Below are 17,014 nucleotides of genomic sequence, written 5' to 3'. Positions count from 1 at the left end.
AAAAAGAACCTCCAAAAGATTTTTCTACTGACACAGAGACCCACTTGAATGACGGTAAATTCCACCTCATCACCAACACTTATTTCTCGATCAATGTCAAGTACTTCATTAAAGTGGAAGAACAATCTGGTATCTCGGTCGACGCAGCGAATGAATCCAAATCCATCCTTCAACGATGCAATGACACCCTGCTCACGTCTCTCACCAGAGACAGCGAATGATTCAGGTAATAGAAATATTTCTGTGGCCCTTTTCAATTGATCTCTCGTATCAGTGGCTATTAAAAATTGTACCCAGTCGCCATGCCTAAATAAGACAATCCAAAAATATTATAATCAAATTATCCAACCCTTCCACTCGCCAGTTATGACTAAAGATAGAAAATAAAATCAATTACTTGAGTGTAAAATCGCCCTTCTGATCCTTATCCCCAAATGGCACTTCAACTTCGGAATAATCTGCTGCTCGATAACGTATACGCCCAGGCAGTGGATCGTTCTGATGACGTGCAGCATTACCCCTCTCTAGTGGTTTCAATACTTGCCCCTTCATTATCTCATCATTAACTTCCTCAAATACTATCGAACCCGGTGGTAATTTTGTTATATTACACGCAACTTCTTTGCCATTGCGTGTTTGAATGATAAATTCAACATCATCACCCAATTTCAACTCTTCTTTAACTGTTTTTGCTTCACTGAAGTGAAAAAATATCTCTTTAACGACATCAGCACGCTCGATGAATCCAAAACTCTCCTTCATGGAGCATACAACACCACGATAACGAACTGGATGGGCTGGATTCTCTAGTCGCACGTGACAAGCACCCAAATTTCCCCTGGAATTTTTTGAATAATTAATTAGAAGGGGATTATTCACGTTCTGCTAATATTACGTGGTGAATTGTCCAGTGATGAAGCAACCTGAAGAAATTATTTTGAGAGAAAAAAGGGACACATATTCTTGATCCAAGGATATTCCCTTCCTCCAGATAAGTAATTCAATGAAACCTCAAGCAATTTTCTCTGGACAATTCACCTGACTCGAAGCCCAATTTACCGTTGATTAGTTGCAATTTGAAATGATACTTTATCACCAGCGCGTAAAGTGACGTTTCCCTCGACATCGTCTTTGGTATAAGGGAGAAAGAAGCATTCTCCACGATTCTCATAGCTAATTCGTCCCTGAGAATCACCACTAGCTGGTAATTCAGTTGTAACATTACCAGTGACTCTCTCCTCGCTCAGTACAACTTCAGGGGCTATTTTATTGACAATACTCGCTATTGGTTTGCCAGTTCTACGATCGTATGTCATTTCAAACTCAACTGGGTCACCAATTTTGAGGTGTTCGATGGTACCACTAAATTGGCTGAAGTGGAAAAACAAACGCGCCTGTCTCTCGCAGCACTGGATAAATCCGTAAGAATGCTGAAGAAGAAAGGACATTTATGAAACACTCTGCACGAAATAAATTATCTTTTTCAACTGAAACATTTCCTTTTCGTAAACGAACGATGGAATTTCTTTTATCATGGACTCAATGTCCGGAAATTTTTTAAATATAAATATAAATAAATTAATAAATCTGATGTCGCCAATATTTTCTTACATTTCAGGATGAAAAGTCAAAATAATTTAAGCCATAATATTTCTGCATGTCATAAAATGTAAACGAACAGAGAAGAAAATCTATTGTTCATATTTAAGTTCATGAATTTAATATTTAAAGCATTCTCCAACATTTCAGGATAAAAAAAACAAGTTAAGTCTTCAAAAATCTTGAATAATAAAATCCGTCCGACACTACGAATATTGGAATGAATTTTTCATCCCAGATAATTCAGGCAATAATACTTCTGAATGTGATAGAATGTAAACTGATAAAAATTACCAGTAATTTTTCGATGATACCGGCTTCACGTGGCCCCTGGTTAGCAGACTGATCTTGATACGATGAATTATTAGTCACCGGTTCTTGTGTATATTGCGTATTATTCTCCATATTTAACGAACGATTTGGGAATCTAGCAGTACCATTGCGCGGTGATGTTGCCGGTGCATATCCGGTATAGGATATTTTTCCACTGTCCGGTGGTGAGCCCATGTAACCATGCACATCACCACCATAACTCATACCATTGCGATAATGACTGTTGGTTGACTGGGTACCACCGACAATACTTTTAGTCGGTATTGACATTGACTTGTAGTCGAGTATAGCTGGGTCAGAGTTCATGATTGGCGGCTGGAAACTCTTCCACTGAGGATTGTTGGACATTTTAACTCAATTCTTTAATTACAATTTCGTTTCCACTGCTGTATTTATCAATTGTTCTTTATGCAGTTTTATTATTTTATTAATTTTCTCATTCGCTTTCTCACGTTTTCTCTATATCTTTGGCGAAGGCAGGCTCACTCCCGTCCTCCTGCCTATCGCGTGCACTTGATCGCACAATATATTTTTTGCTTTCTTGTTTTACTTATATTTAGAAATTTTTTAGTCTTTTCAATAGTATTTAAGTGTTAACATAGATATCACAGAATGGTTCTTGGTACCTTAAATCGTTCGTTTCCCTTTTTTACTTCTTTTCAAAAAACAATTTTTCTTCTTCTCTTTTTGAATTCAACTATTAGGACGTTACAAGAACTTGAATTTGTAGATTTTGATGAATGAGGGACTTCGAGGGGGGCCGTTTGGGGGGAATTTATTCTCTCCTCTGTGGTATTCGATTTGACACTGAGAACAATTTTTTTGGCACTCTTTTGTAATGATTGGAGTGTCCTTTGGATTGAATAAATTTCAAATTTTCAATTCTCATTAAGTGATGGATATCGCAGTATCAGCCATAATCACGATCACTGTGCAATTTCAACCGACCCCGTCACACGTTTTTTTTTTAATTATTCGTTTTATTGAAATTTTGCCGGCTCAACGAACCAATGTACATACAAACGAACAAATCAATGAAAACCTTTATGTTTTTATCTTTTAATATTGTTTTACGAAAGGAGAAAATTATTATAGCACAGTTCACTCCGATTGGACACACAGTTACGCGTTTACTTGATTTTTCAATTAAAAATTTACTCTTTTACTTCGTTATTTAACCACTGACAGTTGATCCATCATCACTGGCTCCTCATAAACTATTCCTCTCGTATTATTAACTTCCACATCAGTCACCCCGTTGATTATTATTTCTTTCTCATTCATGTAAAAAAGAATTGAAACGAAAAGAAAAAAAGTTTGTAAATTTTTTTTTATGTTATTCTGAATTTATTGTTAGAGGATAAATGTTGGCATGAAAATCCTCAGATGTCTTCAATGCGTGCTGAGTGTGGTTGTGTCGTTACAATAAACTTGTTTTTTAATAATCGTTATAATTTTTCTCTTGCGTTTCTCTTTGTTCTTCAGCTTTTTTTTCTAATGTGGAATTTATAGTGAGCGTTGGTTTCAAAAATTGTCCTAAACTAACAATTACACAAGCTGAAAATAAAAGAACAGTATTTGTTTATGACAATTGTGGAGGAGTGGTGGTTTATTACTAGAAATATGACTGCGAGTTGTTTTCATTGAATTATTGGGGATAAAAAGAGAGCGATATGGGTAGGTTATGATGTTACTCTGGTTTTTGTCAGGTTTCTCTTGCCTCTTCACCGACACATTTGTAAACTAGAATGCGTGAATGTGAATCGGATAATCCGAATCAATGGAGTGAATTTTTAATTATCGGAGTGGAGGTAATTTGATCCCCTCCCTAGGCATATGCCGAGAAATATCACCAACTTTAAATCAACAATAAATAAAGAACCGTTATAATTCCGAGTTTTTTCGCCTATTTATCATCTGCATGTAGTGGTATATATGTATGTACAATCCAACGAGTTCATCAGCAGTCGGCAGTTTTAGTTTATTCTACTTTTTTTTTTCTCTGTGACACGATTCGGATTTTGTGTCACTCGTACTCAACGTAAAAACGTTATTTTTTTATTGAGGGAGTCAACGAGTTTTATGCTAAATGGTGATGGATTATTTATGTACAAAACTCGCAGCCAAGTGATTGTAAAATGATTTATTAAACTCACCACGACACAGCACAGCACTGACGACATGCCGCCATGTTGAATGTCAACACTTACGGATGCTCATGTTCGTACTACTTAGCGATACTGCAGGGAGCGAAGGGAGGGATTGGGTAGATGTGGCTACGATTTCTCATTGGTGCCGTCGTACTACACTGAACGGGAGGGATTTTTGAACTAGGGCAGAATGGGGCGACATGGACACTTTACGTTTTTTTAAGTTAATAATTCATTGAAGTATTGATAATTCTTTCTTCTTCTTATATTTGTTAAGTACAACAAACATCGGGAGAATCAAACTTTTAAATAACGTTAAATTTTGAAGCAAGTCAATTGTCAAGTGCTCATCAATTTTCAATTATTAAGTTAATCATCAATTAAAATCTCGAAATTCCGAATTACTTCATCAATCATTATTTGGTTAATCGAAAATTCCTCTTGTGCAATTTAGAAATATCTGCTCAATAGTCAATATATAATTCCATATTTAAAAATTTGAATTCTCAATTATTTTATAACTTTCCAATTTCAAAGAGAATATTACAAAAACTAATGGTTGATGCCGATATATGAAGTAGAACTTTTCGTCTTTGTGATGGATTCGACTGAGTTCGATTAGTGAATTTCATTCTGAGTTGTGAATGATTAAAGAAAAGTCAAACGTATACTTTTTCCCTACAGTTTCTGATTTCGTATGGCATGAAATGAGAGAAAGAAAATTTTCTTAACGATGTTTTTATTCAACGATAAAAAATGTTGATATACAATTTTCTATCGTTCATCCTATACATTTAGAAGCAAAATAGATTAGTGGAGAATCAGAAATTTTCTCCTAAAAAGATGATAAATTGATTGATATGCAAAAAATGTTGTTCATAAAAAAACGGGAGATTTCCGTATGAAAGAGGGCAGAAGATTTTGGCGAAAAGCAGTAGATCTACCGCCAAAACAGTAGAAATGGTAACACTCATCATACTGGCGTTCTCATAAAATATTGCTGATTAACATTTCACAGTTGTTTTTCGGAATGTAACACGGCTGATTTTTGGAGGGAAATAGGGATCCGCAAGGGAAATCTCCATGAGGCGCGCCACCTTCGACCTATCGTAACATGTGAATACAGTAGCAAACACCAAAAAACACGTGTTAGCTCTCAGTTCCTCGAATTCACCTCACAAATATAAGTGCAAAATAATCCACTCCAGTTGCTCCAATAATCATTATTTTATGAATAAGTGAATCATGAAGTTCATAACGGATTCTGTGAGCCGGTGTGCAAGACTCGGGACACTTTCGGAGCTGGAGAAATTTCCAGAAGCTATTTTTGAAACTCCCCTACTCCTAGTTTACACCAGGGTAAGTATTGCTCATTTACTTTCTCCATTCTTTTGAATGGTTTTCTGATCATCTAATTTACTACAAGAGGGGCAGTGTTCCCCACTTGACCAAGGATGTCTTCAAAATGTTGACGAAAGAACAACACATGTTGTCTGTCACTCTGCCAACGACAATAACAATGGTGGATGCTGTTCAACAGTCTCAATCGTTCACTGAATTCGTCAGTATGCAGGTAAGTACATCACAGTCTCAAGTGTTTTGTTGCAGTGAAAAATAGTTTTTCAGGAACATGTCTCTGATTTCCAGGGACACGGCCCTGATTTTGAAAAATCTGGCACTAATTTTTGATGATATTTCACACTAAGGTTTCAGTTTGAAAGAGCGGCCACAAATATTATAATCTCCTAATTTATTTTCATATTTATGTTTTCAAATTCATACATCATTTTTTAATTTTCATAATGCTGAACTGACCTGTCATTTGCGAAAATTTTCTTAAATCATTTGCAAATGTTCTTAAAAATGTTTCGAAACGATGTAGACGTCCGCGTTGGCTTCTGACAAGGTCTGCTTATCTTTGGGTTATTGTTTACTCAAGGTTGAGGCGTAAGGCAATTTTGTTATGATTATTTTATTTTTTAAAATTATTGTTGTTATTCTGAGAGAGAGGAGGGAGGGATGCGTAGATCCAAAACAAAGACAAAATTTTATATCATCAAGGAAATGAAGAATTGAAGAAGAAGAAGAGATAATGTCATTCGCAATTAATGAACAAATCACTGAATTTCAGAATTTTGCACACGTGTGATGCAAAATTTCTGTAAATTAGGGATGGCTGCGTGTAAAACAGTGACATCCCTCACGGAATAATTCCCTCAAACTACATTATTATTCCTCCAATTAAAATCCGTCTTATCGTCTTCCAAATTCACGACCTACTGGGCCCTTGGGAGTGTCTAGCATTTGACGTCATTCTGACGTTTTTCGCATATTTCTTGGCTTCTGTTGTCAGTAGATTCACAAAGGTCGTCAATCCGTCGATTTCTATTCATCATCTTCCAGGAATATCCAACGATGTTGACAATCCAAGATCCCTCCAAGAAAACTCCTCGCGGATACCAGAAGCACATCACAACAGCTATATGGACGAAGCATGGACATCACGCCATCACCCCAGACATTTATATGAACTTGGTAGAGGCATTCAAGCCCGACATTTATGTAGCTCTGTGCGATGGTGATAGCAACGAAGAAACCTCAGAAAAAAAAATTACGAAGATCGTGGAGAGAAGTAAAAGACAGTTCGAAAAGTGTTTTGAGAGGCACAAAAGTTCGGATATTTTGAAAAATACCTGTATGCTGGGAGCAGTCGAGGGAGGATACGATTTAACAGCACGTGAACAGTCGGCTAGATTCTTGAGAGAGAAGAATTTAGAGGGGTATGTCATTGATGGACTTCACGTGAATGGACCCGAAGTCCAGAATATTTCGTTTGGAAAAATTAAAGAAGTTGTGCATCACACATTGGTGAGTTGAGTTCAAGTGAATACTTATTTACTTTACGATTTAATAGACCCTATATATACTCATTCATTTATTCACTAAGAAATTAATGCCTATTAACGACATTAATGATGGCTCATTTCTTAAATTGAAATGAGAAACTGAAAAGTTCTGAAATTTTAGAAAAACCAAGAATATATTCAAACTTTTGAGGAAAGCCAAAGTAATTTAATCGAGAACGTTTTTCGCTTTATGACTGTATGCTTGGAAAATAATACTGTTGCGCATCCCCCTTCGAATCCCTAAATTGTAAACCATGTGAAGGATGCCTGGAAAGCCTGTTGAGATACGACTGTTGTCATTCTATTCTCTGACATTATCTGCCTAATTAATTAATAAACTGCTCGCCCCAGTTATTTATTAATGACATATCCGCCTATATTATATCACTCAACGTAACAATATAAAAAAAATATTCAAATCAATTTTCCCCACCAGAGTTGATTGGAACAAGAAATTTTTTCTTATTCATTTAGATTTCCATCATCTTTGTAATTATGATTTCATGCTTGTGTGTAGTGTTTCCTGACATTAAGAAAGAATTTTCGTCCCCAGGATCTGTTGCCGCCCGAAAAACTGAAAGTATCAATGGGCTGTTGGAGTCCTAATGTTTTATTGGAGCTAATCGACTCTGGAGTGGATATTTTCGATTCCTCGTATCCTTATGTCATGACTGAAACTGCCAAGGCAATAACGTTCACGTGTGACTCACATAATCACGGTAATAATTATAACCCTGGATTGGTGATTTCCATCTCAGATAAAAGGTGAATAGATTTGACGCACAATTCATCTAGAATATTGACATTAATTGGATGATTTTTAATCAAAACAGCTATGTTGAGGACTTCTCACCGATATGCGACAGATGCCAGTGTTTAACGTGTAAAAATCATACGAGAGCGTACCTGAATCATCTCTATAATACCAAAGAACTACTGTTCTCTGTGCTTCTCATGATGTGAGGAATTTTTAAATTTATAACGCTTTTTCCAATGAAAATTAATACCAAGACTGATGAATAATTGAACTATTTGCAGGCACAATACCCACACTTATCTCGAGTTCTTCAAGACAATTCGAGAGCACATCAGAAAGGGAACATTTCAACAGTTTAAAAAACAGTTTATCGATAAATTTTCGTGACACTAGAAGTGTAAAAATATATTTTTATTGAATTAAATAAATTTTAGATAGTTTCTTATTATCCTGGCAGAAAATTTGGGTCCAGATAATTGTAACAAGAGGAGTCGTCGAAATTCTGGGGTAAATAATCTTTGTCGTAGTTTCTGGAGCATTCAGGTGGACGAATGTCAGTGAGTCTGTGCAGGGGTGTGTGGACGGGGTTCACTGCTTCCATCTGAGCCACAGCACAGTCACTGCACAGGTCAACGTCAGGACACTCTGTGCAGTGCCAGCGGGTTCCCTTCAGGGGCTCTTCATCGCAGATAGAGCACTTGTAACCGAAGTGTTGATACAGGGGTCCCTGCTCCTCTTTCTCTGTTTTTATTCGTTTCAGTAATTGAATTTGTCGTAATTCTGATGTTTCTTCGGATCCAGTGCTAGGACCAGCATCATCCTCCTATGAGAGGATGGTAGTTCTTGATTATTTTTCAGAATCACACGAATGAAAAATTTAATAGAAGGACCTAAATACTCTTCCGCATTTTTTTTACAAATTCTATGAATATTCTATTGAAAGTTTGTAAGAAGTCTATTAAAAATTGAAATTTTTTGCCATTTCTTTTGAACATTATGCAATTTTATCCTGTCACAAAGTCAACAGATTTGTATTTTTAGATAGAAATTCTCCGGTATGAATTTTCCAAGTGTTTCCGTTGAACTTTCACTCTTTTCTCACGAAAATTTTTCGCAATCGAAGAAAAAAAATTAAAAAATTTATACAACAAAAAATGGTATACTGACCGAATCTTCTGTTGTAATCGACGGATGTGACCTCGTCTCCTCCCTCTCCTCATAATCATTGAAGTCTTGATGTGGAAAAAACGTGGATCTCCTGAGTAAACCCTTGAGATTCCGATGATGAAGACCTTTCTTGAAGTCAGTCTTGACTTTAGGTCCACGACCTGGGATTGGCAGTCCAGCTTTCAATAGTTTTATGAAGTACTTCTGCACTCTGCTGGACACTTGTTTAGGTGTTCGATTTCCTGCAGAAGAAAAAATGAGGAAATCTATTGGCGATGGGAAAATGAGGGATTGATTGGGGCACAAACCTAGGGCATTTGCGATTTTAGTCCATCTCTTCATCTCAACTTCCTCCGGTGGATATTCAATCAATAGTTCTTCCAATCTACGTTGTTCCTCGGCTGTCCACAATTGATTGAAAGTTTCTGGTTTGGATTCGTCAAATGCTCGACCACGAACGAGAATCTAACATTTTAAATTTGATAATTCTAGGGATTTTTTCTTGAAATTTCTGTACAACTTATTTTGCTACGTTTTTTCCAGAAAAATGGTATGCCATGAAGTTGCTAGGTTTGTAACGAGATTCAAGAAAAAAAACAGCAAAAAAATTTTTAAAAATTGATGCCATATAGAAAAATCAGCATCTGTTAATTTTTTCAATGAAAAATCATGCATTTTTATAAATTCTTTTGTACATTTTGCAAAAAATTAGAAATATTGAAGTAAAAAAAATATGAAATTGTCCATTTGTTTTCATAAACACAAAATGAAAGATGAAAAACGTTCTATTAAAATCTTTGAGGTATAAAATTCATACGTATTTTAATTTAAAAAAGTAGATACTTACTTTTCCATCATCCGACTCCGATTTAACTTGAACTTGTGGGATAACATTTCCATGTCTGGTTTGTGGTTTTATTCGTGAATTCGGCCCAGTGATATTATACGCACTCCAATCAATGTACGGAATCTCCGGAATTTTGTGACGACCAGGCAGCTCCGGGAGATTACCATTTTGCAACTCAGAAACAAAGGATATTGGATCCTTCATTGCTTTTGCTCGAAAAGACAACAATGTATCGAGATCGCGAATAGCCTGGGTTCTCTGAGCCTCCAACATCACAATGGTTTGTAACAGTGACATGTAATCTTTGTTTCCTTTCAACGCAAGGTGATCAGACTCGAAGTAAAATTCATTGTTGTCGTCCTCGGAATCCATAGTTTATTGTTACTCCTGCTTTTGTATTGATTTTTATTTAAATCAAGAAGAACATGGGTATAATAACAACACGTGAACTTCACTTTGACGTGCTGTGAGGTTATGTTTTTAAATGGATAGGGACAGAGAACATAACGATCTGAACCGAGATAAGCATATAACTCCGAAAAATCTAGCAAACATCCGCTGCGCAGACCGATCAACAGAGCAGTGCAGTCAAATTATCTGTTCTTCCTGTATACAACAAACGACCCCTCCCACCCCCCGCCCCATTCGCGCCGAATGTATATATAATTTTCTCCTCACCGTCATTACAATTAATTATAATTGAAAAAAAAAATTTCCTCAATTATTTTTTTTATCACTTTATTACTGTCTACATTCTTCAGTTTTAATTGTTAATTCAGCTTTACAAATATGACTTTGCAATTAAAGGAAATTAACAAAGTGCAACAGTACACACTCAACGCGCACTATCTATTAGGCTATCGTTAGACAATACTGCTATATATTTTCCTGGGACAGTGAGAGACATTGCAACGTTCCTGCGGTAACATCACAGTCCGCTTGAACCCTCCAAAAATCATACTTTTCAATCAACGTTTTTGCATTGTAAAATTATTGGGAGTTGGAGGGTTATAAAAATTATTTTCGAGATTGTTACAATTTCTAAACACAGAACAAAGTGCATATTCCCCATTTTCGTAATGACTCCATCGCCCTCCGAACAGACGGACCGAGTTTACTCGATTATTTTGAACACATTCATTTTAAAGAAAATGATTGATCCTCAGGTGAGTAATAATCATCCTTTAAAGGAAAAAAACGTATCTTTAAACTTTGGTATTTTTATAGATACTTCTTTATTTCTCATTACTAAAACTCTCGAGTTGTCGAGTTGACCCTCCGCGCTGCTGGCACTTCCGGTCTGAGCTCAGAGGGAGTTCGTTAAATACAAATGTCCGTAAAATAACACTGTGAAAAGTGAAAATTATGACCTCACTAAACATTCCAATACTTCACATATTGTTAAATATCCTTAGTTCTATCATGCAGCCCTAAGGGGCAAGCGCACGGCGGTGGTGATCAGCTTAGCTTTGGGAAGCTAAACAGCGCTGAGCGTGGTCACTAGATGGATGGGTGGCCGTGAGGGAACACTTTTGCAAAGCTTAGAATTTTTGGAAAGCTGGAAGAAGCATCAGGCATTAATATGCTGCTGAAAAAGTCTAATCCATAAGAAACTGAAAGGTATACGGTAATGGAAAAGTTAGTTCTATCCCCTTCATAACTCACTCAAGGAAAATAGAAGGACATTCATTAGAATGAAAATACTGCAGTGCAAAAATACATTTATTAGAGTGCGAAAGTATTTGAACAAGTAAAAAATAAGTGCATATATTGATTTTTCTAAAGTGCAGGCTGTTTTTGTCTAATATTGATGAAATATCGTAAAGTGATTTCATTACGCTAATTCTTATTATACAGCACTGTATTCGGAGCACGAATCAATGAAAGAATGAACTATCATATAATCTCATCATTGAAGTTGCTGAGGGAACGAAGTTCATAAATTTTCCGAACTTTTGCAAGATTGAGGCGTGTGTAAACTAATTTAAGAGATTTATCAGCCATTATTAGCTGATGATCTAGTCTCTGGGGAGTCGTGCGAGGCAAGTACAGACGCCGTCCTTCATGACACCAATCCATAACTCGCTTCTGGGTCCTACAAAATAGTGAAATCATATAATTTAGAAATGCACTGAACTTATACAGAGGGCTCATGAGAAACAGAGACCAACTGAGGCAATATAAAAGAAACCATTAGATTGCATTGACTAATGAAATGAAGAGTTGGTGAAAGCATGGACACGAAACGGCAGATACATATCACGTGAGATAGAGAGGTGATATATGATATATGGATGATATCATGTCTGTCTTGCAAACGAACTTAAATGATTACCTAAAGTATGGCTCCAGCCACTTGCACTGCCTGATCCGCTGCCACTTCCGGCACCGGCTCCGTGACCTACTCCAGAGCCAGCTCCTGTAAAATATACGGCTGATACAAATCGGGATGAAAATTTTATCTCAAGATTTATTTACGGAATTTTTTTGGTTTTATGATCCTCACTAATGAAGATGGATGGGAGGATTACCTGATCCAGATCCGCTACCACTCCCTAACCCCCTGCCAATTCCGGCACCGACTCCCCTGCCTGATCCTCTACCACTTCCGGAACCTGCTCCACTACCTGCGCCGCTGCCACTTCCAGCACCGGCTCCACTGCCACTTCCGGCCCCAGCTCCACTGCCTGATCCTCTACCATGCCCGGCACCAGCTCCCCTGCCTGATCCTCTACCACTTGCGGAGCCTGCGCCACTACCTGCGCCGCTGCCACTTCCAGCACCGGCTCCACTGCCACTTCCGGCCCCAGCTCCACTGCCTGATCCTCTACCATGCCCGGCACCAGCTCCCCTGCCTGATCCTCTACCACTTGCGGAGCCTGCGCCACTACCTGCGCCGCTGCCACTTCCAGCACCGGCTCCACTGCCACTTCCGGCCCCAGCTCCACTGCCTGATCCTCTACCATGCCCGGCACCAGCTCCCCTGCCTGATCCTCTACCACTTGCGGAGCCTGCGCCACTACCTGCGCCGCTGCCACTTCCAGCACCGGCTCCACTGCCACTTCCGGCCCCAGCTCCACTGCCTGATCCTCTACCATGCCCGGCACCAGCTCCCCTGCCTGATCCTCTACCACTTGCGGAGCCTGCGCCACTACCTGCGCCGCTGCCACTTCCAGCACCGGCTCCACTGCCACTTCCGGCCCCAGCTCCACTGCCTGATCCTCTACCATGCCCGGCACCAGCTCCCCTGCCTGATCCTCTACCACTTGCGGAGCCTGCGCCACTACCTGCGCCGCTGCCACTTCCAGCACCGGCTCCACTGCCACTTCCGGCCCCAGCTCCACTGCCTGATCCTCTACCATGCCCGGCACCAGCTCCCCTGCCTGATCCTCTACCACTTGCGGAGCCTGCGCCACTACCTGCGCCGCTGCCACTTCCAGCACCGGCTCCACTGCCACTTCCGGCCCCAGCTCCACTGCCTGATCCTCTACCATGCCCGGCACCAGCTCCCCTGCCTGATCCTCTACCACTTGCGGAGCCTGCGCCACTACCTGCGCCGCTGCCACTTCCAGCACCGGCTCCACTGCCACTTCCGGCCCCAGCTCCACTGCCTGATCCTCTACCATGCCCGGCACCAGCTCCCCTGCCTGATCCTCTACCACTTGCGGAGCCTGCGCCACTACCTGCGCCGCTGCCACTTCCAGCACCGGCTCCACTGCCACTTCCGGCCCCAGCTCCACTGCCTGATCCTCTACCATGCCCGGCACCAGCTCCCCTGCCTGATCCTCTACCACTTGCGGAGCCTGCGCCACTACCTGCGCCGCTGCCACTTCCAGCACCGGCTCCACTGCCACTTCCGGCCCCAGCTCCACTGCCTGATCCTCTACCATGCCCGGCACCAGCTCCCCTGCCTGATCCTCTACCACTTGCGGAGCCTGCGCCACTACCTGCGCCGCTGCCACTTCCAGCACCGGCTCCACTGCCACTTCCGGCCCCAGCTCCACTGCCTGATCCTCTACCATGCCCGGCACCAGCTCCCCTGCCTGATCCTCTACCACTTGCGGAGCCTGCGCCACTACCTGCGCCGCTGCCACTTCCAGCACCGGCTCCACTGCCACTTCCGGCCCCAGCTCCACTGCCTGATCCTCTACCATGCCCGGCACCAGCTCCCCTGCCTGATCCTCTACCACTTGCGGAGCCTGCGCCACTACCTGCGCCGCTGCCACTTCCAGCACCGGCTCCACTGCCACTTCCGGCCCCAGCTCCACTGCCTGATCCTCTACCATGCCCGGCACCAGCTCCCCTGCCTGATCCTCTACCACTTGCGGAGCCTGCGCCACTACCTGCGCCGCTGCCACTTCCAGCACCGGCTCCACTGCCACTTCCGGCCCCAGCTCCACTGCCTGATCCTCTACCATGCCCGGCACCAGCTCCCCTGCCTGATCCTCTACCACTTGCGGAGCCTGCGCCACTACCTGCGCCGCTGCCACTTCCAGCACCGGCTCCACTGCCACTTCCGGCCCCAGCTCCACTGCCTGATCCTCTACCATGCCCGGCACCAGCTCCCCTGCCTGATCCTCTACCACTTGCGGAGCCTGCGCCACTACCTGCGCCGCTGCCACTTCCAGCACCGGCTCCACTGCCACTTCCGGCCCCAGCTCCACTGCCTGATCCTCTACCATGCCCGGCACCAGCTCCCCTGCCTGATCCTCTACCACTTGCGGAGCCTGCGCCACTACCTGCGCCGCTGCCACTTCCAGCACCGGCTCCACTGCCACTTCCGGCCCCAGCTCCACTGCCTGATCCTCTACCATGCCCGGCACCAGCTCCCCTGCCTGATCCTCTACCACTTGCGGAGCCTGCGCCACTACCTGCGCCGCTGCCACTTCCAGCACCGGCTCCACTGCCACTTCCGGCCCCAGCTCCACTGCCTGATCCTCTACCATGCCCGGCACCAGCTCCCCTGCCTGATCCTCTACCACTTGCGGAGCCTGCGCCACTACCTGCGCCGCTGCCACTTCCAGCACCGGCTCCACTGCCACTTCCGGCCCCAGCTCCACTGCCTGATCCTCTACCATGCCCGGCACCAGCTCCCCTGCCTGATCCTCTACCACTTGCGGAGCCTGCGCCACTACCTGCGCCGCTGCCACTTCCAGCACCGGCTCCACTGCCACTTCCGGCCCCAGCTCCACTGCCTGATCCTCTACCATGCCCGGCACCAGCTCCCCTGCCTGATCCTCTACCACTTGCGGAGCCTGCGCCACTACCTGCGCCGCTGCCACTTCCAGCACCGGCTCCACTGCCACTTCCGGCCCCAGCTCCACTGCCTGATCCTCTACCATGCCCGGCACCAGCTCCCCTGCCTGATCCTCTACCACTTGCGGAGCCTGCGCCACTACCTGCGCCGCTGCCACTTCCAGCACCGGCTCCACTGCCACTTCCGGCCCCAGCTCCACTGCCTGATCCTCTACCATGCCCGGCACCAGCTCCCCTGCCTGATCCTCTACCACTTGCGGAGCCTGCGCCACTACCTGCGCCGCTGCCACTTCCAGCACCGGCTCCACTGCCACTTCCGGCCCCAGCTCCACTGCCTGATCCTCTACCATGCCCGGCACCAGCTCCCCTGCCTGATCCTCTACCACTTGCGGAGCCTGCGCCACTACCTGCGCCGCTGCCACTTCCAGCACCGGCTCCACTGCCACTTCCGGCCCCAGCTCCACTGCCTGATCCTCTACCATGCCCGGCACCAGCTCCCCTGCCTGATCCTCTACCACTTGCGGAGCCTGCGCCACTACCTGCGCCGCTGCCACTTCCAGCACCGGCTCCACTGCCCCTTCCGGCACCCGCTCCACTACCTGAGCCGCTGCCACTTCCTGATCCAATACCACTTCCGACACCAGCTCCACTGCCACTTCCGGCACCGGCCCCACTACCTGATCCACGGCCACGTCCGGCACCGACACCACTGCCTGATCCACTGCCACTTCCGGCACCCGCTCCACTGCCACTTCCGGCACCAGCTCCGCTGCCTGATCCTCTACCACTCCCGGCACCTACTCCACTGCCTGATCCGCTGCCACTTCCGGCACCGGCTCCACTGCCACTTCCGGCACCAGCTCCGCTGCCTGACCCTCTACCACTTCCGGCACCGGCTCCCCTGCCTGATCCTCTACCACTTCCGGAACCTGCTCCACTACCTGAGCCGCTGCCACTTCCAGCACCGGCTCCACTGCCACTTCCGGCACCAGCTCCAATGCCTGATCCTCTACCACTTCCGGCACCGGCTCCCCTGCCTGATCCTCTACCACTTCCGGCACCGGCTCCACTGCCTGATCCACTGCCACTTCCGGCACCAGCCCCACTGCCACTTCCGGCACCGGCCCCACTACCTGATCCACGGCCACTTCCGGCACCGACACCACTGCCTGATCCACTGCCACTTCCGGCACCAGCTCCAATGCCTGATCCTCTACCACTTCCGGCACCGGCTCCCCTGCCTGATCCTCTACCACTTCCGGTACCTGCTCCACTACCTGCGCCGCTGCCACTTCCAGTACCGGCTCCACTGCCACTTCCAGCACCGGCTCCACTGCCACTTCCGGCACCAGCTCCAATGCCTGATCCTCTACCACTTCCGGCACCGGCTCCCCTGCCTGATCCTCTACCACTTCCGGTACCTGCTCCACTACCTGCGCCGCTGCCACTTCCAGTACCGGCTCCACTGCCACTTCCAGCACCGGCTCCACTGCCACTTCCGGCACCAGCTCCAATGCCTGATCCTCTACCACTTCCGGCACCGGCTCCCCTGCCTGATCCTCTACCACTTCCGGTACCTGCTCCACTACCTGCGCCGCTGCCACTTCCAGTACCGGCTCCACTGCCACTTCCAGCACCGGCTCCACTGCCACTTCCGGCACCAGCTCCACTGCCTGATCCTCTACCACTTCCGGCACCAGCTCCCCTGCCTGATCCTCTACCACTTCCGGCACCCGCTCCACTGCCTGATCCACTGCCACTTCCGGCACCCGCTCCACTACCTGAGCCGCTGCCACTTCCTGATCCAATACCACTTCCGGCACCAGCTCCACTGCCACTTCCGGCACCGGCCCCACTACCTGATCCACGGCCACGTCCGGCACCGACACCACTGCCTGATCCACTGCCACTTCCGGCACCCGCTCCACTGCCACTTCCGGCACCAGCTCCGCTGCCTGACCCTCTACCACTTCCGGCACCGGCTCCCCTACCTGATCCT

At 44.8% G+C, this 17,014-nt stretch overlaps 3 protein-coding genes across 4 annotated transcripts in view; 1 reads left to right on the top strand and 2 right to left on the bottom strand.

The window, feature by feature from the left end:
- The window catches only part of LOC107047780 (cold shock domain-containing protein E1), a 7,739-nt gene extending 3,580 nt beyond the window's left edge, over window positions 1-4,159 (bottom strand). Inside the window, exons 1-5 of the mRNA XM_015270615.1 lie at window positions 4,089-4,159; window positions 1,894-3,489; window positions 1,060-1,430; window positions 398-838; window positions 33-306 (exon numbers count right to left, since the gene is read on the bottom strand). Coding sequence (XP_015126101.1) covers window positions 33-306; window positions 398-838; window positions 1,060-1,430; window positions 1,894-2,280 — 1,473 coding nt within the window. The 5' untranslated portion in view covers window positions 2,281-3,489; window positions 4,089-4,159. The remainder of the gene's footprint in view (window positions 1-32; window positions 307-397; window positions 839-1,059; window positions 1,431-1,893; window positions 3,490-4,088) is intronic.
- Window positions 4,160-5,206: 1,047 nt separating this feature from the next.
- Window positions 5,207-8,173, top strand: LOC107046777 (queuine tRNA-ribosyltransferase accessory subunit 2). 2 transcript variants are annotated; one of them, XM_015269487.1, is made up of 6 exons: window positions 5,207-5,441; window positions 5,509-5,655; window positions 6,486-6,950; window positions 7,542-7,753; window positions 7,822-7,947; window positions 8,027-8,173. In XM_015269487.1, the coding sequence occupies exons 1-6, from the start codon at window positions 5,328-5,330 to the stop codon at window positions 8,130-8,132; spliced, it is 1,170 nt and encodes a 389-aa protein (XP_015124973.1). In that variant the 5' UTR covers window positions 5,207-5,327; the 3' UTR covers window positions 8,133-8,173. The 2 variants fall into 2 exon arrangements, with proteins under 2 accessions (XP_015124973.1, XP_015124980.1); XM_015269494.1 differs by lacking the exon at window positions 5,509-5,655.
- On the bottom strand, window positions 8,138-10,351 carry LOC107046793 (ZZ-type zinc finger-containing protein 3). The gene is made up of 4 exons (XM_015269504.1): window positions 9,760-10,351; window positions 9,221-9,377; window positions 8,913-9,154; window positions 8,138-8,568 (listed from the first exon to the last, which is right to left on the bottom strand). The coding sequence occupies exons 1-4, from the start codon at window positions 10,129-10,131 to the stop codon at window positions 8,191-8,193; spliced, it is 1,149 nt and encodes a 382-aa protein (XP_015124990.1). The 5' UTR covers window positions 10,132-10,351; the 3' UTR covers window positions 8,138-8,190.
- Between the last annotated feature and the right edge of the window lie 6,663 nt (window positions 10,352-17,014).

This window comes from Diachasma alloeum, unplaced genomic scaffold, assembly GCF_001412515.2.
Source record: "Diachasma alloeum isolate Michigan unplaced genomic scaffold, Dall2.0 Dall_scaffold_00183, whole genome shotgun sequence".
Lineage (NCBI taxonomy): Eukaryota > Metazoa > Arthropoda > Insecta > Hymenoptera > Braconidae > Diachasma > Diachasma alloeum.
Note: the sequence above shows the minus strand (reverse complement) of the source record. Positions and strands in the feature narration are given on the sequence as shown.